This window comes from Chaetodon auriga, chromosome 4 (genome assembly GCF_051107435.1).
Source record: "Chaetodon auriga isolate fChaAug3 chromosome 4, fChaAug3.hap1, whole genome shotgun sequence".
Lineage (NCBI taxonomy): Eukaryota > Metazoa > Chordata > Actinopteri > Chaetodontiformes > Chaetodontidae > Chaetodon > Chaetodon auriga.
The window spans coordinates 9,850,884-9,875,916 of NC_135077.1; the positions used below are offsets into that span (position 1 = coordinate 9,850,884).

The following is a 25,033-nucleotide window of genomic DNA, read 5'->3' on the forward strand; positions in this document are numbered from 1 at the left end:
CACACACACTCAAACCACCATGAGATTTTGAATAGAAGCCCCACCCTCATAATTTCCCTATGCTGATGAAGCCGAGGATAGTGATTAGCAGCGAGCGGCCCCTCGGTGTGACCAGAGGCTTACAGGGAAAACATACTGTCATCTCCCAACAATATGGATGTCTTGACATGTCGGCCACAACGCGTATCCGTACTGTTGTCGGGGTGTTTTGGGAAGGGGGGAGTACGCATACAAGTCCCCTCGGACCACATTAAAATCACAATTAATAATGAGTCAGTGTCACATGTTTGCGCTGGCAAAATCTTAACTCAACAAGACAAACAGTCTTGTCAGCTTGTGTCTCTCATTTTGAATCCATACATTTGGCTCGGACGGCCAGATGCAGTATGGCTACTCCCACCGGCTATTTTCTAGCATATACAGTATGTACACACAGGCGAGTGCACACGTGTGTGAGTGAGTAGGTGGGTGAGGGGCTGGTTCACTGTAGGAATGTGCACAATTGTCATTGTGCCCTGAAGACAAGTGGCCTGTGTGGCAATTTATTTCATACAGCACTGGTTGTAAATCCTTTGTGTGGCTTCACAGCAAAGAGCTGCAGAGTGCTGGAGTGTAGCCTTAAAGGTATAGGTCACCCTCACATCAGTATGACATGTTTTGGCCATTGTGGTCTCAATTCAAAGTCCTCAGTGGAAAACGAAAGGCAGCGGTTTATTGTTGCCTTGTCACATGCAGTATAACAGCTGATTTTTTTTAATCAACTTATTTATTCCAAAATTTCTCATTGTGCTTATTTATAGCTTTTAAAAATAATCCAATCAAAGCATTTTATTCTATTTCACCATCGTGATCGGGGATAATGGACTATGACAGAGCCGAGCGAGGCTGAATCGAGTCTCCTTTGCATTTTGCATGAGAAAAACTCATCTTATTTTAAAGCGATCCATCCCTTTAAAATCATTTCCACATTAAAATAGTTCAAAGCTCTGGGCTGCACACCTCATCCTCTTCTTCCATGTTAGACATTCTATGCCCGTCAGAAAATTGCGTCTGGGGAGGCTCCGGCTTTGACCAGACCACTGCTGTTTCCGCATGGCTGCCTCTGGCTGCTCTGAGGACGCTCCCAGAAATCCGATGCACCAAAACCACCCTGAAAATCCACCGCCAACGACCTCGTCTGTAAGGCACCGCTGTTTTGATTCTTCACCGCCTGGCGGCTAGACACCATGCTCTGCTCTGCTCTGAACTTTATAATGCTTCAGTCTAATCAACTCTACGCGCCCTCCTTCCCTCATGAGACAAGACAGGCTGAGGCGGGGATGTGCAAGGGAGAATGGAGAGAGGAGGAGAAGTGAGGAGAGAGGTTAGGAGAGGAGAGGAGATGAAGGATACGAGAGGCGGGGGAAGAAGATGAAGGAGGAGATACATGGATGAGGTCAGGAAGGAAGAGGGCTGAGGATGATAGAGATGGAAAGATGGGATAAAGGAGGAGTTACAGAGGGACAGAGATCGAGAGGATGGAGGGAGGCAGTGGAAGAGAGAGAGAGAGAGAGAGAGAGTGCCAAAAGCGATCAAAGTGAGTCGAGGAGAATCTTAAAGCAAGTTAATAACCTAAGGCATTTATCTCCTTCCTCCCTGTCAATCCATAGGCTACCCTCAAATACTTTAGGACAGAGATTCATAAAACAAATCATCAGATAGTGGCATCAGCTGTCAAACGTAAGAGGAGAAACATGTCTATTAAATTAAAATGGAACTCCAAAATATTAGAAACTATAAATATAATATATATATATATAAATAATATATAAATATTAGAACCTACAAAGCCGAGCTAGGTCAAAACTGGGCAAAGACCTGCGGCCAGTAACTTAAAACTAGTCTTAGACTGGTGTGAAATGGTCAGTTTAGACTAGTCTAATTAAGCTGTCTGTAAGTATGTTGCATAAATATTAAGATTGACTTAATTTAGCGGTAGAAACATTAGCTACGTCTCCCCTCAGCTAAGCCAAGCTAAGCTGCTGGAACGTTAGTTAGAAGTCACACAGGTTTACTGATTGTTTTTGCAACAAAGGGGGAAAAAATCTTTTTTGATACACATCGATTCTGAATATTTGGAACGATTTCACTACTCATTTTCCAAACTGTGACCATTTCATGACGTTAAATGTGTTTATTATTGTTCTCAGCAATTTTTTAACCAGACATTGCATGTTTATTATTGCTAACTTGACCACGGAGGCCCGCGCATGCAAAACTGATGCCAGAGGATCACTGAAGCAAGATTACTATAGCAACAACACATCATCATTCGGGTGATATTAATCTGTCTCACTACAGTCTAAACCCCAGTCATGTTCCCTATTTGTTACCAAGCCTCCGTATGTGACAAGATTGAAGTGAGAACGTGTTGATATTTTGGGTTTTGTTATGGGGTCCCTTTAGATTACGAAACTACTAAATAAAACACATTTTTTCAGCATTGTATGCCTACAGCAGACATCAGTCTGAGATTTCAGCAGGTCGTTGTTCAATCTGCCATTTTTTCCTCTTCTGTAAGCGTTGCGCAACAGGCTATTTAAGTCAGTCAGCCAGTACATTAGTCATTCACAGGGAACCTTTAACATGTAAAATTACAGGTAAAACCGCACTGCAGGGACTGTTTTCCAGAGCACAGACACAGCCACAATTATGTAAATCCCACCTGACATTGTAACATGAGTTTTGATGGTTCATCATTTTAGAAATTGGGTGTGTTATAGCACATAAATTAGGCAGTGACTAAATCTCCTACTGTCCTACTCCTACCAAATGCTAACTAGCCTAGCTTTTCCTCCCCGGTCCCCGGGCGCCGGTCGGATGGCAGCCCACCGCTCCTGGTCTGCCGTGGAGGAAGGACGACCAGGATGGGTTAAAGGCGGAGGAAAAATTTCACCAGTGCATGTGGATGTATCTGTGTGACAAATAAAAGGGGATTGTCCCTCTGATTCTTCTTCAATGTCCTTTAGATAGTCTCAACATATAGTACAAAAGCTGATTTCATCTGATATTAACATCTACTTTATTTTCTGTTATGTGTTACACACTTTGGCTAAGTAGCACTTCAGACCACTTCAACTTTGCTGCTTTTGTAGTCAGGCTACTGATGTCTGCCTTTAGCAGTATATAGTAAATTTCATTGTAGCACATTACTCATCCCTCCTATTTGTGTCCGGTCAATATTTGTCATCTTAGAGTAGGTTGATTCATGCAAGAAACCTTGGCTAATGACAAGCAAGAAAAAATAAATGAATGCACGCAACAATCGTGCCACGTGAATCTACACACACAAGCACACAGTAATACATAGGCACGCATGTGCAGTCCTTCCTGGCAGGGCCGCTAAGTAACCCATGAGGGTAAAGTTAATGGTTTACAAAACTGCCTCTGATACAATCAATTTTGTCAACTTGAGATGCAGTGATGTTGATTCCACTGCCACTGCTGTTGTTTTCCTCCCTTTGATTCATCTGTCTTCTCCTCCATACCACCCTTTCTCTCCCCCATCGCCATCTCCCTCTCTTCCTCTCTGTCACTGTGCTCTGAACCCAGTCCTGTCACAACGGATCCGTCAAAGCTGTGCCTTAAAGCCAGAGGCAGAGAGAGGCAAAGTTTATGTGTGCGTGATTGTGTTTGCGAGAGAGAGTGAGGGAGAGGAGAGAGGGAGAAAGTTGTCCGGTACAGTACAGAGAACAGCCACCTCAGCAGTGAATGATGCTGCATCAAAGAGGAGGCAGACAAACAGGCAGGATACGACACTCGTGGCCTAGATTTAAACCCTCATGGAAGGGCCGGGCTTGGTTATAGCAGGAGAATACGCTCGGATGTTCACATGTAGCCTACTCTTGCTCTTGAGCTTGTTATTCCATTTATCTTTTTTTTTTTTTTTTAGTTCCGTTCCTCCATTTGTTTTCATCCCCCATTGTTATCCTCCATCCCGCCTTGTTTACTTATCTGCTTTTAACTGTTCTTCCCTCTTGCTGCCTTTTTTTTTTTTTTTTCCCATTTCGTCTTTTATCTCATGCTGCCTCCTCTGTCCCCTCTAGCATCCGCCCTGTCAATCCAGCTCCCTCCGCTGCTCTGTAAAGAAGATTAAAAAGGTTTGTCGTCTTCAGGTTCTCTACACCCATTGTTCTCCGTTTCAGAATAACCTTGCACAAAAGACGTTTGGAGATTCTCAGGTCCTAAAGTAAATAATGAGATTCCCACTTAGGATGCTTTTTTCCCCCTTTCCAAATGCTTGATTGATCCCGAAACTTCCCCAGAAATACACACACGCAAACTTTGAAAGATTTGTTCAGAATCAGCAAATTAAAGTTAACTGATTCTGTGTGAGGAAAAAAAATGATTTCTGCATAAGACATGAGGACCAAACCTTTGCCTCTTGCATTACAGAGCAGATATGAACTGTGTATATCAGAGCCTTGAAATATTTATTGAAAAAGGCCTTTCTGGGGCGCTTACTGGGCCCTGTTCATAATTTAATAATGCATAAGCACCAACACTGGTATATAAATATAAAAGGAGGCACTTAACGCTGGATTGTCTAACTGCTGAGAAAATGGCATTGAAAATACAAAGAGATCTTCCAAAGAGGAGAGTACATTCATTTGCAGACTGTCACCTTGACTCCTGCATAGGAAAATGTGCTGGTGGGCACAAAAAGAAACATTTCCTTCACGATATAGTGGAGTAACATTAACACTACAATCTCTTTGAGTCACTTTGCCGGCTGTGCTGCTCGGAGTGATGATGTGTGTAAAATGTCTCATGACAGATGTCCACAGCGATATGAGAGTATTTGTCAGCAAACACTTTTGTCAGATATTACATTTTCACTTCTCTATGGAAACAAAATCGGAAAATCTAAACCGAAGATGAGATTTTCTTCAAAGTTTACTGGGATTGAGGAGGTGCAGCGGTGGTTACTCAGTGCAACAAATGTACCTGAGACATTAAATAAAAATGAAGACTTATTACTGATCCCCGCTGGGCTCAGGCGGAGCTTCAGTGCTCAGTTTGTATAGGTTGAAAAATGCATTTTTCATCAGTCTCATGCAGAAAGATATAAATAACATTACCTGTGATATCACACATGTTAAAGACCTATTCTAGAGTCATTCACACACACACACACACACACACACACACACACACACCCTTCCCCATATGCATTGCATCAACTATCTGTATAATCATATTCAATGATGTTTGAAATGCAAGCCTGTAAGAACCACTGTTCCATGATTGCAAGGCAATGTGATTATTTTCTGCGCTGGCAAAGACCACAACTGTTGCATTTTTGATAAGCCGCATCCATCTCTTTTTCTGAAATAGCACAAAACCAGTGAGACAATGAGCTCCAGCAGGATGTATGAGTGGTGATTTTGAAGCAATCAATGGAGACAGCAAAGGTAAACACAGTGCTAAATGTCAGCTATGGTGATTGCGCTGCCACAATATCATCTCGGGTCGGGAGACCCAAATAACCAAAATCAATACTCTAATCATTTCATATTCAAATCACGCGGGGCAGAGGTCTGGGTCTTATTGCAGTTTCATATTGCTGGCATGCTGATGTATTCCAATCAACATACCAGAGCAGACATACATACTGAAAATACGGTAATTCAAAGGAGCACTTGGTACACCATAACTGTTACGTGTATCTCCATTCTGTAATGGATTTTTGAATGCTTATCATTTCCCATATCAAATGCTGACAAACATGTTGTGTATATACTGCTGCTATTGCTACTGCAATAATAACTAAACAGGCTTTCACTCCTGTTGTGTTCATACATTGCGTCTATCTTACACTGCCATGTCATTTCCCACAGTTTGATGTGATTCATATGAGTTTTGTATTTTAAAATTACAGTTGTATTGTTTTATATTGCAGAAAGTAGAAAGAAGAAGCAAGTTCTAAGTTACAAAGACCAAACAAAAAGAAAAAAGTCTCATCAATGCTTAATTGAGCCAGTGAGAAATATTTGATCAAAAATTCAAAGCATGCTGCTCAGATCTAATATTCAGGTTGTAGCTACAAGTCTTGAACATTGATCCCCTTTCAAATTGTAATTCTAGATCGATTTAAGTTCCAAAAGCACGAATTAATGGTGAGGGTCACATATGGATGCCGGCGGGGTCTGCGTCCCTCCTTACAGTAACTTAAAATGCAGACAGAGAGCACGTTCCCCGGATTGAATCCCCTCTACTGATGGATAGGATCAACTCATTTATTTTGCATGTGTTTTTTTACTGAAAATCAAAAATCTGAAGCCAACAGCCTCCCATAAAAGTTGACAGAGCAGCACATACGCTTTCACACTGTTTAGCAGCTCAATTAGATTGTAGTCTTTGACCAAGTCAGATAACGCTCCTCAAACGATATGTTGCATGATGGTGCAAAATGAAATAAAAAGTATTTAGGTTTTGACATTTCTACTGTTTTTTAACTTTTCCACACTTCCAAATGTATGAAACAAACAGTATCTGACTTTCACAGCCAGAGAGGATGGAGTTAAGACAGGCTTGTAATACTCCGCTAACTAGTATTTTTGCTGGAATCTGTGCTGAAGCGCCTAAATAGAACAACAAATCTCTACAGTATGCGATAGGGATAATTGAACTGGTAAACAGACACATGGAGGGAAAACATCTGTGAGTGCATCTGCTCATCATCACACCAAGCCCGTTGGAAATCTACATTCACGATTTACCGTGCTCAGCTTTGCACAATTAGCACCAGTTCATAAGCAGAACACCACACACATGAGAAGACACAGTGGGGAAGAGAGAGTGATAGTAACTGCCATAACTTGTTTTGTTTCACACAGGCTCTTCACACAAATAAGATGGCTTATCCTTCCAGGAATACAGTGGCCCTAAATAGCTGCTTTCTTCCAAGTTGTTGACAAAGAGCATCTCTGTGGGCTATTCCCTGTTGTCAAGTGTGTGTGTGTGAGTCTGTGTGTGTGTGTTGCGGAGGGCGTGTGGGGGATTGTACCACTGCACTCAGGTGGCAATGTATTTGTGTTTGTAAGTGGTGCAGCATATGTGTGAGCTGTTGTTCATGCATTTACGTCAGCGTGTACTGCATGTGTGTTTGATTAGGTGTGTGTTTAGGTGTGTGTGTTTGCTCCCCTGCTGGCCTGTCTTGATCCTGTGCAAGGAAAAACGAATGCATAGGGGACATGCTGGTATCTTTAGCAACAGTCAACAGGATGCTCAGCCACCAGGCCGCAGCAGACATGGTAAAAAAAAAAAAAAAAAAAAAAAAAAATGTCCCGTATCAACAACAAACCGCAAATTTAAGATCAACAGAATTCATCCTGACTGTCACTGATGCAGCACACCAAATTAGGAAAGAATTTTTTTGCACTCAAAGCTGGAATAATAACCCAAAATGCCACACATTTGCAAGCTATCAAGTCATAAGCCTCATTTAGCGTGGCTCATTGACTAAGAAAGAACACATTCACGTTTGCATGAATGGCTGAGGGGGAGTAGTTGAGAGGAAGGGAGGCTGGACCACATTCACACATTAACACAATCACACCTGGGAGCTGCACAGCACAGCCACGCAGTCTCGCACTATTGGGCACTGAGCTGCTCCACTGGAACAGTTAAAGGTTAAGTGCCCAGAGGTCGCAGCCCTGATGGTAGTTGTTGAGGGATTTAAACTGCCAGGATTTTCACAGCTACTGTACTACTCAGATTTTAAACTGTGACCTTTAAGTCACAAGCTCATTTCCTCTGAGCCTATCTGTTACTGCAGGTCAATACATGAGTGGTGTGGCTAAATGTGGAGATGGTGTACTGAGATAGTTAGGTGGTATTCTACTGTGAGCAAAGGATTTGTACCCATTTAATGTGATGCAGATAGATAGATAGATAGATAGATAGATAGATAGATAGATAGATCATCAACTTCAAGTTGAATGATGTCTAGTGGTTGTTCTGGCAACTCTATTCTCATTCCTCAGTTTCCTCCTCCATTACAGTATCTGTCAGGTCTAGTGTTTCAGAGACATCTGCTTCATGCCCGGCCCTGGGTGTGTTCCTGTGTGTATGCGTGTGGCTGTGTGGGTTTGTGCACGTCTGTTTGTGTGTATCCGTGCATGTGTGCACACAAGGGAAGACGGCTGAGTCTAATTGCACAGGCCCATCTGCTGATTCTGGAAAACAGGCGCGCATCTTACAGACACAAACAGCGCAGACGAAAATACACAGGCACAGACAAACACACACGCGCGCACGCACACACTCATGCACACGCCACAAGTGCCTGCCTCAAAGCCTTCAACTTGGACCCTGGACAATCTGCACCCTTTCTCTGGCAGCTGTGTGGACGGCATTGACTGGCATGGTTTACAATATGGACTCTATTGTTTTAGGACAAAGGCCTCTCCACTCAAGGCAAAGGTCACATTATAAGACAATGAGCCTGTGTTCATGGGTGGTGGAGACAGGGGGGCAGAGGAGGGTGTTTGTGTGTGTGTGCGTGTGTGTGTGTGTGTGTGTGTGTGTGTGTGTGTGTGAGTGTGTGGGTGTGTGTGTGTGTGACATTAAGGGGGCAATTTGTGTAAGGGTTGCTGCAGCTGGAGTCTTTTTTATTTGATGTCTAAAATGTTGCTTTAAAATTTTCCAGAATTCCATCTTTTTTTTTTATCCTGGAGAAAGAGAAAATTGCACATTTCTTCACAAACTTTGCTAGTTTTACAAATATGTCAGATTTAAAAAAAAAAAAAAAAAAAAAAAAAAATCAGTTCCCCAGCATTTATCTGCTTATCTGTCCTTGCATATGTGTGCTGCACTTCCGCGTGACTCACTTAAATGTAATCGTTGTTTAACCAATGAAACTGATACGGATTGTATTTCAATCTGCGCTCTCATTAGTCGTGTGGTAAATGAAGGCTGTGTGTGTTTGTGCATGCGGAGCGGGAAACACCTGTTCCACAAAGAGAAAAGCAGCACATCCCCCATACGAAGAATGATACATCCCCTTTCCTGTTGTTCTTTCTTTTCACTTATTGTTTCAGTGAAATAAAGACAAAATGTGAGAATGATATCACAGAATTAGATTTCAAAGCAACAATTCAGACTCATGTGAGAGCCAAGGAAGGAAGGCAGGCGGGGTGAAGGAAGTGCACAGGAAGTGTCAACATGGACTCAAATTTGACACACACACACACACACACACACACAGACACAAAGAATATAGAGATATAATAAGGAGAAACAGATTTTTTAGGTTGAGGCTAAAAGAAAAACACAAACTTAAACCAGAAAAAACATTCACTAATCACACTGACACAACCTCTGTTATACACCTTGTTAAAAAAAAAGAAAAGAAAAATGATGTCTTCAAACACTTCTGTGAAATGACCATGGCCATGAAATAGATAAAACATAACTAGCAGAGCGAACTGCCAAACCGCACAGAAGGAGAGAAAGAGAGAGGGCAACCTCATTCACATTACTCTCAGCTAATTCAATCAATTAAAAATAGGCATGAAAACATGGCCTCAGGGGTTTTTACAGAGCAAAGATGCAACATATTTCCCCTCTTAGTGAAAAACTGATGTCAACCTAGGATGCTCTGACTAGATGTCAATACCCAAGAAATGCGCCCTCCTCCATCGTCAATAAATTGAACGTGCAATTCATCAGCCCAACTCTAGGAGACAGTATTTCTAATTAAAAAGGAGCTCGTAAATTCGAGATTTTACAGGCCCGGCTCAGCTTGTAAATACATTGTAAATAAGTTGTAGTGAGTGGCTTCATGGGCAGATGAAGGTTTGGGTTTGTGGTTAAACTCCCGTTGATGCCTTCATGGAACAGCAGGCTGATTATAATTAATTTGATGTTGGTTTCATTTTTGTGCTTTATTCTCTCGGAGGCAAAAAGCACACACTGTCTTTAAACTATCTATTCTATTCTGTTGTTGCATTCGCTGCATATTAAACACTCTTCTATATTCTTTTTGAAGCTCGGTGGGTCATACCTGATTGGATTAGCAGTTTGAGAGGACGCATTTGTCGGGCCAATTAGAGCACTTCCGCGCACAGATGGAACCCTGACATCTCCGGGGAGAACGCTGGGTCATATTTGGGTTCTAAAAAAGCATAATGTGTACTGTAGAGTCGGCAAAAACAACACACCAGGTGTGTGTATATATTTGCTTGACCATCCCCCAGGCCTAAATAAGCCTGCTGTAAATAAGAATCCATTCTGAGTCAACATCCTGGTTAAATATGTTTAAAATTATCATAGGGTCATACACTGTGTATTCAAACTTGCACGCACACAAACTCGCACACGTATTCTTACCTGTTATAGTGTACTTTGCTTTGTCAAAGTGAAATGAAACCCCAGAGAATCACATCTCAATGGCAGCTGGACGTCCTAGTCCTGGACAGAGAGAGAGACGGAGGAGACAGAGCAAAAGGGAGAGACAGAGGGAGAAGGGCGGGGGTTATTGAAGCTCACTGAACTGAAGTCCCTGTCATTTTTCACAATAGAGACAGATAGCCATAATATGTAGTGAATGTGGGGTGCAACATGAATAATGGCCCCCTCCAGATTGTGTGAATAACCCACTCAAACACAAAAACCAGACAGTTCACAAGCCACTATTGCTCATGATTGCTTGTTTAGTGTTTGCGTGTCTGTGTGCGCGCGTACACATGCACGTGTGTGTGCTCTGCCTCGTAATGACCTCTTAAGTGTCAGGGTATCAAAGTCTATAATGGTCTATCTCTGTGCTCGCTGGCAGTTTACAGCTAAAAAGCTCTCTCGTGCCATGATAACTGGTTTATATGGGTGGCATTTCACTGCCAAATGCCAGAGACACTTCTTCAGAAAGGAAAATTGTTAGCGCTGCTCCTATAATGCAGAGTGGCAGTTATTCACCGTTAGAACGTCTCATATCTTTCTCCATCTGTGCCTTGTCTCCTTTCCCTTCCTCCCTCTGCATCTTCCCCTGTTTTGCATCAGTATGTGCTTTTTGTCAAGAATCAAGTCCCCCCACCTTCCACCCCAAACTACTTCTCTTGAGGGTAAACTCTACAGCCTCAGCTCACCGGGGTCAATCTCAGCGTGTGTGTGTATTCTGACACACATTACACGCGGGTTTGTGTCGTGAGTGCGCCTCTTGGCATGCAAGCTGTAGTTCTGTGTGTGTTTACTGGGAGGGCTGATGGGGCCGAGGAAACAGCGTATATCTGTTTGGCCTTGAATTTTCTGTTTCAGAGTCTTTGAATGTGTGCCACGCAAGATTTTCGCAGGCACACAAAAACAAGTGCACCAAAATACTGTAATACACACACACACACACACACACACACACACACACACACACAGACATCCATACAGTCATACAGAGTGTCAGAACCTCGACCTCTGTAGAGCTCTCAGGCAGGACTGTGCAGTAATTGGGTAAGTATTGGCCAGTACAGGAGGCCATGAGCAATATCTCTGTGGTTGGGTGGGCAGAGACTGCCACAAAAAATGGATTCACAGTGGATTCACAGTGCTGTGGGTCTGTGTACATGCATGGGTTTGCATGTATTTATGTGTATGCATGTCAGTTAGTGTATGTACACCCCCAATGTTACGTATACCTAGCACTATATTGCAGGAGAACTGCCAGAAGCAACAGAGCATTGGTGGTAAATAAGTTAGGCACTGAGCTCCCCCACCAATACAGCACCTTCATTCATGTCTCTCTTGCTTCTCTCACAACACGCCATACATTATTCAAACAGAGCTGGTCGACAATGGAGGGATCAATGAATGAGGAATAGAGGAAGAGAGGTGGAAAAGAAACAGGTAGGGATGCACAGGCGAGAAGGTGGATGGACCAGGTTTGTATTAGGAGCTTGGCAGGGAATGAGATTTTTCATTAGGACTCATTTGCGTGAACAAAAAAAAAAAGGGAAAAAAAAGGGAAAGGGAAGATTCAAGATGCAGCCATTGCAAAAGTCCACGCATACATCAGCCGTTCACCATCGCTTTGTCCCCGAAGAGGAATTCTTCATTACATCCAAATTTTGCTCACGTTTCTGATGCCATAAGGCCCAGGTTAACCGTTTTCTAAGGGACAATCTGGAGAGTGGCAACAGAATAAGACAGATGTTTTAATATATTTTGCCTATAGACGCACCAGTCCAGCCCGGTATCACTAAGAACTACTTTCACACTGGATGATTTCATACTTTGCAAAACAGGATATAGTATTCCCCTCAGAGAGGTGGAAAGTAAGGATATCAAGGTCGAGGGGCATGACGCACATCCATCTTTAATGTGGGAGCCTGTAAGCTTATGTGTTGACACAGACTTGCAATTATTTTTAGCTATTCTTTGAACTTAAACACAATCTTTCCCAAACTTTACATCAGTATTTTAGTTACCTGACCATATCGTAACTGCCATGCACATATATTAGAGCAAGAAAGAGTTGATGCTGAATGTTTCCAGAATTGTCTCATGTCAGGGTTCTTATCCTGTGATGACAGAGCTGAGAGAGGCCAAATTAAGGCGTTAAAAACTTTTTCAGTTGCTGCTGCTGTTGATATCAACAGATAGCTCCATTTCCAATGAATCAGCGGCATCTGCATGGATCAATTACATCATTTCAGGTCTTCCTTACTACAGCACATTTTTCAGTCACTGTAACAGCTGACTATCATTTGGAGATCAGGACTAAAATTGAACGGCGTCTGAGTTCACAAGAGGAGATAGAAGCAAGATTTCGATCGAATCAAGGTGAGAGGACTCCTCTGAGAGCAACCAGCAGAGGAGTGAGGATGAGGACAACAGTAGAGAGATTTAGATGGGAAAAGAGTGAATACTTATGGCTTTTACTTTTGTAAGAGCTAGGGAGGGGGGCTGGCCCAGAGGGTTTTCGACAGCAAGTGGCTTAGCCTGACTGAACAATGGCCTCACGGGATGAGAAGGAAGAGGTTTTTTATTTTTTTTAAGTCTCAGGGCTCAATGTCTTCCTGAAAAAAAATACACAGAATGGATTCCATATGATAGATGCTGACCATTTTCTCACAGTAAAACAATGGTGTTTTCTATTATGAGAGGCAGTGGTGGTATTGATGTCCCATGTCATTCCCATTACTCATGAGCCTGCTGCATGTAATTAGGATGACTCTACAGTATGCTTTCATGATGGTTTTTCGTGTATTACTCTTTGTAATTACGCTTCAAACAACAGATTGCGCTATAAGACACCAGAAATGGCGTCTAATGCCTGTTGGTGGAGATTTATGGCACTTCTAAATGAAGCAATGTGATGCCTTCTTTTAAGGGTGGAGCCCCCCCCATATGTTCATGTGAAAACCACAATTCTCTCTCGTGGCGTCGACAGATTTGATATAAGCAAGAAGAATATGAAGTAATAGTGTATATGGTCTACCCAGGCGTAAAATTAAAGAGTCTTGTCTATGTGCCCCACATAAATCTTTGGAAGAGAGAGAAAGAGAGAGAGAGAGAGAGAGAGAGAGAGAGAGGAAGGGAGGTGTACATGATGAAACAAAAAAACTGGTTGATTTGTCCACCTATTGTGAACCGTTGAACTGTAATCAACTGCACTCAACCCTGGACAATGAGATGTTTCAACACATGGATGCACATACACATACACACAAAGAAAAATGACACACCGACATACATCATTCTGACCATAAAAATAGCCCTATTGACATGCATGGGTTTTACACAAAGAATGGTATTAAAATACCAAATATAATCTATCAAAGGCTTGCACACACTCACTCTACAATAAAGGTCCTCGTCCAATTCCCTCTCATTCTCATCTTGATGTAAGTGATGGATACGGTCTCATCTATCATACATATACGGCCTGAGCGGGAGCCAACCAGAGGGTTCAAAACGCACGTAGGCACACTGCAGGAGAACAGGCGCACAATTTCTTACATGGTTAGAAAACAGACACGTGGTCCATGTAAGTTATTGCTGCAGGCCCACAGGCCAGAATGGTGCTCATCTGTCTTGGTGTGACACTATCAGGCTCCCTTGCAAAACACAGAGGTGGTAAAATGGTTTTATTGCAAAATGTGAAAGATACGTCGGGTACAAATTGACGGGTGCTGATACATGCCAAAGGTGTGTGATGCCTTTATCTCAAACGCGTTCTATTGTCCTCGGCAGAAGCTGAACCATGCAGCAGCTCATTTCAGAGTCACATGTTGAGAATGTGCTAAAAGTAAGCTAGCAGTTTCGAGCAGCATTCTCACACAGAATTATTCACCAGCCAGTCAGTGGGGATTTAACCTCAGGCAGAGTTAGGTGCTATGTTTACACATGAGACAAGAAGAGTTAGCTCGATAACATGAGGGAGAAGCACAAAGCAGTGCAAATGATGTCAACATACATTATCAAGCCATTGATCACTACTGTGTTTGTTAATATCTTTGTTTCATCAAGCGTGACCATCTAGTCATCCTCGCCATCCTTCAGCCTATCACAATGCACCATCAACTAAGCTCCAGATCAATACACGCTGGCACATATTCTCACTCCCAAAGACTTGGAATGAAAACGCCATTCGATATCAATCAAGATCACCGCTGTGCCACTGAACAGGCACAATAAATGACAATATTATCTTTTTTTTAAATTCGCCATCAAACGACCAGTCACATCGAAAAGCTTCGAGTTATATCTTTCAGCCTGGTTTACGCTGAAAGGAACCAGATGAACCAGGAGTGGAAGATGTATGTAATGCAGTTAAAGTAAAAGCCCAGTAAGCAGGAAATTTAAGAGGAGCCTGGGGATGATGATATTACAGCAGACGCTGATTGTGGACAATCTGCTGAAGAAGGGAAAGATATGGAAAATATCACTAGATGCAGTATGGCGGATGAAGGAGGCGTGCAAACACTGGAAAAGCTGGGGCGAAGGAGAAATTGGAAAGACTAAACAATCTGCAAAGAATCTGGCATATTTTACAGTGACCATTCAAAATGAGTGACAAAATGTTGTTCGTTGAAGTAAATGGCACTCAAAAACACAATGTCACTGCAATGGAACCAGAATTCCCCTTCTATTGTCTCAGTCACTGAAGTCAACCAACTCAGCCCTTTATTGGCAACACTGAATCAGGCTCTTAAACAATACCACATTTTCAAACCCTGCTGTAGTTTCCACCATTGATAAGAAATGCTGTGTTATACCACGGCGCTGGAAGATTTATGCCCCCAGCCCTGTGATGACCTCATTGTTCATTGCCCCATAATTCAAATCTGCTCCGCTGTGTTGCATCACAATGCGTATGACTCATTTCCAAGCACCCCATTCTCTAAGCAAGTGAGACCTCCTCAGCACGCTAAAGTCAACCGCAGAAAAAACACAGCAAAGAATTTCCCCATCAATACTGTAGTGGCTGACTTAAGACTTGCATATGCACACACACACACGCACGCACGCACGCACGCACGCACGCACGCACGCACACACACACACACACACACACACAGCAACACACTGTGTAAATGGACTGAACTGGGAGGAGAAGAGGGTGAGTGCTATTGTAAATGATTTCCTGCAGAGACCAAATAATCGGCAGACCTTTGAGTGAGCTTCTTACAATCACTCTGGCCTTGTACACTGATTCTCCATTCAGCTCCCTAATGGTTCTGTGTGTGTCACTAAATATACAGCTGCAGGCAATGTCTATGTGTGGCTCTCGGTGGGCGTGTGAGCATATACATGTGCCCAACCAGAGAAGTGCGAAAGTATGTGTGTGTGTGTGTGTGTGTGTGTGAGCGAGAGAGAGAGAGAGTGTGGAGGTAATTGATGTGTACCGCGTTGATGTGTGTTTGCAGTGTCTGCGGGAAGAAATGCATGCATGCGTGCATGTGTGTGTCTGTGTGTTTCTACTGAGCGGTGACAGCTTTGAGTGGGGCGCAGGGAGGTGAAGGGCACACAGGAGAAGTGTGGACAGGAGATGTGTTGACTGGAAGAGCAAGTGTTTTTTCTTTGTGAAAGAGAGATAACAACGAGCGGGTGAGTGAGAGGTTTAAGAGGAACAATGGGCCGTGGATACAGTAGCGACCATGGAAAGCAGCTGCTTAAACACGGAGCGCTGACAGTAAAGGCCATTTGCAGAATGAAACAGAGTTAGCCTCACAGCTCTGACGCTGAGTTGCAACATTTACGTGGTTATTGTGAAGTGTGTTATGGAGAGGTTAAGATGAGCAGTCGAATAAAAATCAATATTATAATCTGACATCTCTCTAAAACTGTTACCTTGAATAATTGTAATAAAAATTACAGAAGTGTACCTTTTCAGCAGCCTCCTCACACCACTTCAGAATGGCATGATAATAATCTTATTCTTTACTTTACATAGCCCTCTTCAAAGCAGCATTACAAGGTGTTTTGTAGCCACAATAAAAATAAAAAAAGAGACACAAAGCTGCATGTGAAATAAATTCTGGGCTGCCAAAGAAACATATTAAAGACTGAGACTATTCAGCTGGTCACAGCAAAAGTCGGAGTTTTTTCATCTGAACTTATTGTGAGACGCGACTCTGACTGTCGCCTCTCACGCTGACGACTCCAAAGGAAAAATAGCGTGATGGTGAAGCACGAGTCATCAGCACGTTTAATCTTACAGATTGCAATGCATCACATTCAATATTTGTTCTCTTCAGGATTTTTATGGTGGGAGGGTAGCCAGAAATTCAAAGCAGGGAAGAGCACAAGACATCACTGTGTCGCCACAATTTTAATATCCTCATAAATGGCTGTGGGGTGATTTTAGAATTAATTTACACTGATTGATTTCTCAATAACTTTTATCCTGTGTGAGATGGATCACAACCTAAGGTCCTTGGGCTTGTTTAATTTGGTTGTTACAAAACTCTGATTAAAAACAAGATGCAATCAAACCTTTGAGGAGGTATGAGGACTTTTTAATATGTTCAACAGCTTTGCTTTTGCTACTTGTGGCTGCTTTTTGGGGGTGCTTCATTTGAAATTACACTCCAAAGCGCCAAAATACTCAATTTACTATCAAATAAGCCAAAGAAAAGCAGCAAAAATTCAGCTTTTAGAAACTGGGACTAGGTTATGTTTGGTGTTTTTGCTCGAAGAATTACTTTTAATTACTTGTAAAAACTTAAATTCAATCAGTCTCTAAACAAAATAATCAACTGATCGACTAATCAACTCTCTGCTTCAGCTCTAATTATTAGATTTAATCCAGCAGGTGACAGCGAGCCATCTCTGGACCATATTTCTTTTTTGACCTACACTGCAGCGCCACTGATTCAGAACCATTGCTGATTTAGCATCACAGAGCTGCTTATGTTGTTAGCAGTAGTATGATTACAACGTACTGCTAAACAATGCAATAACCACTAAGCAGGATTACAACATGTATCACTTTCAGCAATACACACAGACAGCACAGCTAACAGACGGCATGAGCAGTCAGGCCAGCAGTGTACATTTCCTCCAATCGGCCTCAAAATGTAGACAGATAATAGGCTGTGGTGGTTGGAGCAGAAAGCCTTCCAACCGTTCCATATTTAGGCAGAGTAAGACATCTATCTCTGGAGGGCTATTCTAGTCGAGGCTATAGGAGCAATGAGTCAGAGAATGCCCTGAGATCTGACAGCCAGTCGTCCACTACTGGTTTTCCCCCTTCCTAAGCACAGATCTAATAAGGTAGCAAAGTAACTGCGCAGTCCTGTCGTATGGTCTGCACCTCTTATAGGGTTGAACGTTATCAGTGGCGAGTTTCACACATTAAGAGAGGTGAACTGAGCTGATAGCTCCAGTCGATGGAGAAAAATGCAGAGGTTATTCTTTGAGCGACTGAAAAGGGTAGGAGGAAGGATGTGTTAACACATGACTGCGTGCTTTAGGTGGATGAGGAAGACGGGCAAGGATCTGGCCTCATTATTTCAATACGGGAGAGAGATGTCATCTAGCGCAGGAAGGGGCTTTTGAATTAGGTTAAACTCAGCGCACAAAGTGGGGTTGGGACTAGGAATGTGAATCATCGCTGCATTAGGGAACGGTGAAATTCTACAGCTCAGCTTTCATTGAAACTTAATATTATTATTGCAGAATTACGATTTGTTTTGGTTCTCCTCGCAGCTTAAGCCGCAAGAGTGACAATTTATTTATGCAGGAAGGTTGGTTGTCTCTGTGCGCACAATAAACACCACCTTCTGTTTATCTACAAGGCTCTCTGACACAAACCTTTACCTTGCAATGCATAAATTAACTAAGAGGACCGGATCCCTGGAACTGCAAATTCTTTAGGAAACGCTTATTAAAATGATGCTGGGGAAATCAGCCCTTAGGTTCTATGTGCCCACTAAACTGAATTAATTGCACAAGTGTTGAAGTTAGACTATCTAATAACCCTTGACGATGGAAAAAGACTTCAGTAACAAGCAGTTACACTTGTTACAAAACTGATTATATGCCTGCTTGTCTTAATATTCAAGTGTGTATATGAGTCTGTCTGTCTGCAATGGATTATGTTGTCTGCCAAGGTTTATTTTAACTGTCTCAAGGTTTCAATATGCACACAAGATGTTTAAAATATGATCCCTTTCCCAAATCAGAGGCTGCTTCCATCACAGGGTTAGATTATGTTTTTTGGAGCCAACCAAATCTAAAGCAAATATTGTGTTACATTACGGCTCCAAACAAAGAAAGTCATCCCTCGGTCAATCAGGCAGAACAATCCGAATTAGCACAGCCATTGTAATGTGCACCCTGTTTTCTCCACTTAGGAGCTTTGTCTTTCTTGTGCATCATAACAAGTGCAATGAATCAGTGACCTAATAAACGGAGGACAGACAGACCTACAGTCAGCAGAACGCTTGATTGCTGCTGTTGCACATTATACAGCTTCAGGTGCTTCAGCCAACATCAGTGCTGTGAAGGTGTCATGAGGTAAGGTGGCCCAAGATGCTCTTTGACACACCTCGCATTCATGACAGTTCTCTGGAGAGGCTATCCCAGCCTGTCAATCCAAACACATCCACCATAGCTGTAGTAAGTTTGCACAGAAAAAAACACAAATTCTCTTGAAGCTACATTTTCTCCCACTGTTGAAACCAGATAAACAACTTGACAGACACCTATATGACCAACTACTGCGGGATTTGGACAGCAAGATAGCAAGATGAAACAAATAATCAACTTGGCATGCAAACGCAACCAAGCAACTGTAGGATCGCTGACACAGACAGATGCACTGATGACAGATTATTTAGTGATCTTCATCACATCCACAAACATAATAATCTCCTTGGAGACAGGCCTGTACTTTAACAGATGCTGCCAAAATGGCAGCCGAGCAAATCTATGTCAAGTTTCTCCCAACATAGACATACAGATAACTGCTTACACTGCTCAGTGGAACCCTTGGATACATTTTTCTTAGCTGCAGCATTGACAGATGAGTCAACATATTGTCAGCCACTCCGACCTATAGAGTCAACATCCGCCCTTTATTATCACACTGAACACTGAGAGCTCCACAGGAGCTTGCACACAATATCTTGCTGATAGCCATTTGGATGTTGAGAGTAGTCATTCAAATGCGCCAGTCCACAGCCACCCAAGCAGACACAGACAGCAAATTAATATTGAGGGGCCCGCTGATTGCCAAATATCTGCATTCATTAGTGTGGCAGGCCACTTATGATTAACCATATAGTTCATCATCAGTATGGAGGCACAGAGGCTGTGTGGTTATTGGCTGCTTCATAGGGGAGTCTGCTGGACACAAGGAGCGCACTACATCTATGGTCACACAAATCTGAAGCAGGGTGCTCTTTCCAGTTTAGGACAAAAATCGAAGAACCCTCAGTAGTTTTCAATAGCAGATCAAGGTCATCTGCAAACCCGGGACGCCTCCTCGGTAAATAAGAGCCACAGCTTTCACTCATGAATCCGCATGATTGACGTATCCTGGGGTGCACTGGCCTGCTGGATGCTCCTTTTCTAACAGAGTGGCTGGATTTACTCTGGATTTGAGACTGCGGCTGACAAACCAGCACAGCTCCAAAACAAGCTACCTGCATTCCAATATATTCAAATGACAGCCACATGAAATAGGACACAAAGAAACACCTGAGGGGGTGAACACTTCTAATCTGTCATCCATCGTGCCAAAGCATACGATTTGTCTTTGCGCCCTGCAGTGAGGCAGACACGCGGCTCCAGAATAATAATTATGTGTACACCTTGGCCGAGAAGCCGTCATGGGACAGCCTAATGTGATTGCATTGATTATTTGCCGGAGAGGTAATAGGTATCATTGCTTATTACTTCGCCTCAGCGACATCTCGCATCCGAGCGACGCCCATCCAGCCACAAGTCGCTGGACAATCATCTGCACAAATACGGGAACTGTATTACATTTTACCCTCCTCGTCCATTAGGGCCAGTTTCCGCGCCCCACAAGTACAACAATCGCAGGCCACATTCCCATGGGCATCCGTGAGAACCAAAGTCAGCTCTGCCGTGTAGCGTTCCGAGCAGGTCAGTGACAGACACAGGTTGACATACAGCCAAGAGGTTTACCGACGTTCACCAGCGATGTCTGCAAAGACGGGAAAAAAATCTACATCATGTGTGAATAAAGAGCCGATCCTTACCGTATCACCAGTCGCAGCGTTATAGGCGCATATGTATACACATCCAGCGCACCGAGGAACAACCTTTTCTGCGCTCTCTCATACAGTCCCCAGAACGTAGGTCTTGAATAGAAAGATATCTTCCCAGCTGATAAATAATTTCAACGCCTCGATTCCGCCTCTGTGGTTAATTCTTTTGCTGCTGCTGCTGCTGCTGCTGCTGCTACTGCTGCAAGAAAGGAAGGGGGAAAAAAAGCCAGACGCGGGCAAAAATGACCAAAAGAGGGGATAAAGATGAAGCTGAGGGTGTAATAAACCAACAGCTGCGTGCTTAGTATCCCGATCAGCGCTCACACAAGAGGATGTACCGCGTCCGTCCAAACGCACTAAGTCCAGTGAAGTGCCGGAGGAGGACAGAGGCGTATCTCTCCCTCTCTCTCTCTCTCTCTCTCTCTCTCTCTCTCTCTCTCTCTCTATCCGTCTGTCTGTATCCTTTCCTCCCGCCCTCCCTTTCTCTCTCTTTATCTTTCCCGGCTGCCTTTATGTTCTTACTGACTTCTGCTGAAGTCCACAGACGCAGAGCGCAGCGGAGCAGAGGACCGTGGTCAACGCACACACACGCGCACAGAGAGAGAGGGGTCAGAAATGACAAACCAATTTGGAGGCGCGGTGGATGCTCGGTTGATCGAGCGCAGCCCGGCGAGAGGAGCGTTGCGTTGCAGGCGGGCGGGGAGCCGAGGATGGGTTGAGGAGGTGGGGAGGGGATGATGATTCCTGCCTGGGGGATGCAGAGAGGGAGAGAGAAGGAAAGATGAATTGGGGTGCCTGGTGGAAAACGTGGAACTGGATCTGGCTCCTAAATCTCTGGACCGAGGGCTCCACCTGCCGTGTGAAAACACACAGGGGTCCCCAAACTTTTCAAGGCTGGGACGGTTTCCAAAGACCCCATTAGACCCCCACCCCCACCCCAACCCCCACCCCACCACCACCACCACCACAACCCCCGACATGATTTTGATTTTGATTCAAACTAAGCCCAAAGTGAGAGATGTTTTATGTTGTTAGACGTGCCTTTGGGTGCACATGTGAACAGTTGGTGGCCCATTCCATTGATTATCACATTATCAAATTCCCAGCTAAATGAAGAGGAATCAGAGTGGAATCATAATTTCGCGAACCCATTTCATGATTCGATATGGTCCCTGGACCCCAGTGGAAAGCTAGAAAGCGAGACCTTGAGGGTGGACCGTAACAACTCCGCCTGAAGTCTGCCCGGTAGGGGTCTGCTGGGCAAAGCTAACACTGAGAAGTTGATAGAATTCATACCACCTATGAAAATGTTTTTTAATAAAAAAAAGAAAGAAAGAAAGAAAGAAATAGATCCTTATATGAAAGGCTTTTAATTGAAAAAAAAACGTGAATTTCCTCCAGAACATATGCGTAAATCATGATAAATAATCATGTAATACAGTACAATATCCTTCCATGGCAACCTACTTTCCCATTATATCTATTCTGATGAAATTCACACCTTCTCCTATTATTTCTTTCTTCTAATTATAATTGCAGATTTTTCCATAGGGAAGTAGCTATTGAGGCTAAATGAGCTTGGAGTTAAGGTTACTTGGCTGTCACCGTCATATTCATACGCATTATTTGCAGCGTGTCCCGCTGAAATACATTACAGGATTACTGTAGGCTCCTTCTTTTTCATTAGGGATGAGCCATGTGTGCCTGAAGATCAGAGGGTGACATGCGCACTGCACGGAGCGCTCACAAGCCGCGGACACAATGCTGGAAAATAAAGCGCACAGCTTGCTTCTTGCTATCTTGGTGTCTCCCAAGAAGCTGTTATGACTTGTTCTAACAGGAAAGTGTCATTCTCGGTATTCGATAGTGTTAAATTCACCCTGCGGACAGGTGGATGTGGTGGATGTGCTGTCCTTGGAGCTCAGTGGGGACCTGTTGATAGCCCACCGGCGCTGCAATGGAGGTGAGTTGAGACGTCTCGCATCAAGCTATTCTGAACTGTCCATGATGTCCGCCCGTTCGTCACAGTAATAGGTCTAATGTGCCCGGGTCGTTTTTAAAGAAATTAACAGACTGTCTTGTAGATTACATATCAAATTAGAAGCTAATGGGCCTGCGTAATTGCTGTAAATCATTCATCTGTAATGATTTTCTTTTTCTGAAGCAGGCAGTATTGCTATAATATCAACAGGTATTAGATATAGATTTCATTTGGCTGCCGTGAAGGCCATACAAATAATGCGCTACCCCTCGTGCCTATCAATGGCCTCTAATTAGATTTCAGATGAGACGTTGTCATTTCCAGCCCATCGTTTTGCGAATCAAATCATGTCATTGGTATCATGCTTTGATGCTATACAGGCTTCCCCTCAAGTCAGAATGGTCGGGAGGCCATGTGTCGCTGTTAATTACCATCACTGGCTGATAAAGCCTTTTGGAGAAGATTTAAATCCTGCTAAAGAGCATTAGTGTACAAGCAAGGCGCTTGCAAACAAGCATGGCCTGGGAGGACAGGAAGTGGAAGTAAAATGATACACGCTACAGAACAGATGTAAAATATGCATTGGTGCATCAGTTCTATCTTTGAACATGAGCAGGGGAGACTAATAGAAGTGTTTCTGCCATAAGTTTATTCAACAGGTATCAACAGTGGAGATGCCTTCAAGGTGAAATATCATCTTGGAACTTTCACTCAACAAATACACTGTCAACTTCTACAAAAAGCACTGCCACAAAAATGTAAATAGAGTATCTGCATGGGGTAGGAAACTTACATTTTTTTGCTGTTGCTCATGTTGCAGGTGCCAAACAGAGAAGAATGACATTTAACTGAGACAGAAAGTCACAAAGAAACAAGTCAAGAATCTTTCAGGCTACGATGGAGATCATGGGTAAGTGCATTCAGGGAGCCGCAGATGCAGAGCACTTTTCAAACCAAACATGTTCCAGTAACCTCAGTTAGACTCCCCACCACTGCCGCCATCAGAGGCTTACAATTAAGGTGTCAGGCATGGCTGCTGCAGCCAGACAGGAGGGAATAGTTACATGTGCAGGTGGCACAGGACTCACAGTCTGGTCGGTAGTCAAAACTTTGTGGTGAAGAGTTTACAGGGTCTTAACCTTCTGCCACATACAATTACTGCAATTGTGGCTTGTGCTCATTAGCCGCTGCTCACACTAAATAAACAAGGGCAATATGACCTGACGCAACATTGCAGTTTGTTGTCTTTGCTTTTTTAGAGCTGCAGCGTGGATGGCATGTCCTTCTTTAGCATTACTTTAGTGTGTCTTGATAAAGTTTTCTTGTCCTCTCTACTGCTTAGGCTTTGGCCACAGGTGAACCCAGCATTGTGCAGTTTGAAACTTAATAACTTTGGCAGGAACTGGCTTCTTGTCCACTCAAATCTCCAAAAGGCAAATAGTTTTTATTACTTATCGCACCGAGAAGCAGTACTGACAGAGGATGTCATTCTGGATTCTAAAGACAGATGTTGTATTTTAACAAATTCAGTTATTTCCCCCCCATTAAGTGTTGACATTTCAGACCAGATTATCAAAGGTTTTGGCTTGTGTAAGGGTCAAATAGCAACTACATGTGGAAACCACCGCAAAGCCAAAACGGGGGAGGAATCCTGTTTCTGAATGACACAAATGATATAGAATTTCTCAGCAGATACTCAGCGTGCCTTGGAGGCTGTGGAGAGACTGCAAGCCAAACTGAAGGAGAGAGGCGAGGCCCCCACACAGGAGAAACTCTCCCTGCTGAAGACTGTCCTGCAGAGCCCCCTGTTCCATCACATACTCAGCTTACAGCAAGCTCAGCGGAAGCCCCCAGCCAAGGTACAGCGCGAGCATGAGTGCGTGGGTGCTTGGTGTATATTGAATGGTGGGGAAGGAGCCGGAATCATTCCCAAAATACTGAATGCAGGAACCAAACTGGATGAGTAATCAGCTTACCTAAGCTTACCACTAAAGCCCTGAGAAAGAGGGAGAGAGGGAGAGAGCAAGAGAGAGGGAGACAGAGGGGGGAGGAAGAAGTGGCTACATATGTCGAGGAGTTTGCAGAAGTCATCTGTGACATTGTTATAAGTTTTTGAGCTGGTGTGTGTGTGTGTGTGTGTGTGGACGGATGTGTATGTGAGGACATGAATCTGTTTACATAGTGACATTGTGGCTTTCCTTCGGGGGTCATTTGCCTTCCATATGAGGACAGAACGCAAGTCCCCACACTGTAAATAATTGAATTATAGGGTGAAGACTTGGGTCAAGGGCAGGGTAGGTTTAGGTTAAGGTTAGGGTAAGTCTCCAGGATATGAATG

At 43.4% G+C, this 25,033-nt stretch overlaps 2 protein-coding genes across 10 annotated transcripts in view; one reads left to right on the top strand and one right to left on the bottom strand.

Moving 5' to 3' along the window:
* The window catches only part of adgrl3.1 (adhesion G protein-coupled receptor L3.1), a 109,835-nt gene extending 88,749 nt beyond the window's left edge, over positions 1 to 21,086 (bottom strand). For all 8 annotated transcript variants that reach the window (XM_076729506.1, XM_076729505.1, XM_076729503.1 and 5 more), the window contains exons 1-2: positions 20,706 to 21,086; positions 10,375 to 10,455 (exon numbers count right to left, since the gene is read on the bottom strand). The gene's annotated coding sequence lies outside the window, so the exon portion shown is untranslated. The remainder of the gene's footprint in view (positions 1 to 10,374; positions 10,456 to 20,705) is intronic.
* A 1,356-nt stretch (positions 21,087 to 22,442) lies between these two features.
* Positions 22,443 to 25,033, top strand: part of LOC143319703 (multiple PDZ domain protein) — a 36,397-nt gene continuing 33,806 nt past the window's right edge. The window contains exons 1-3 of one of the 2 annotated variants that reach the window (XM_076728861.1): positions 22,443 to 22,677; positions 23,516 to 23,605; positions 24,385 to 24,554. In XM_076728861.1, the coding sequence (XP_076584976.1) occupies positions 23,593 to 23,605; positions 24,385 to 24,554 (183 nt within the window). In that variant the 5' untranslated portion in view covers positions 22,443 to 22,677; positions 23,516 to 23,592. The remainder of the gene's footprint in view (positions 22,678 to 23,515; positions 23,606 to 24,384; positions 24,555 to 25,033) is intronic. The other variant, XM_076728860.1, reaches the window with a different exon arrangement.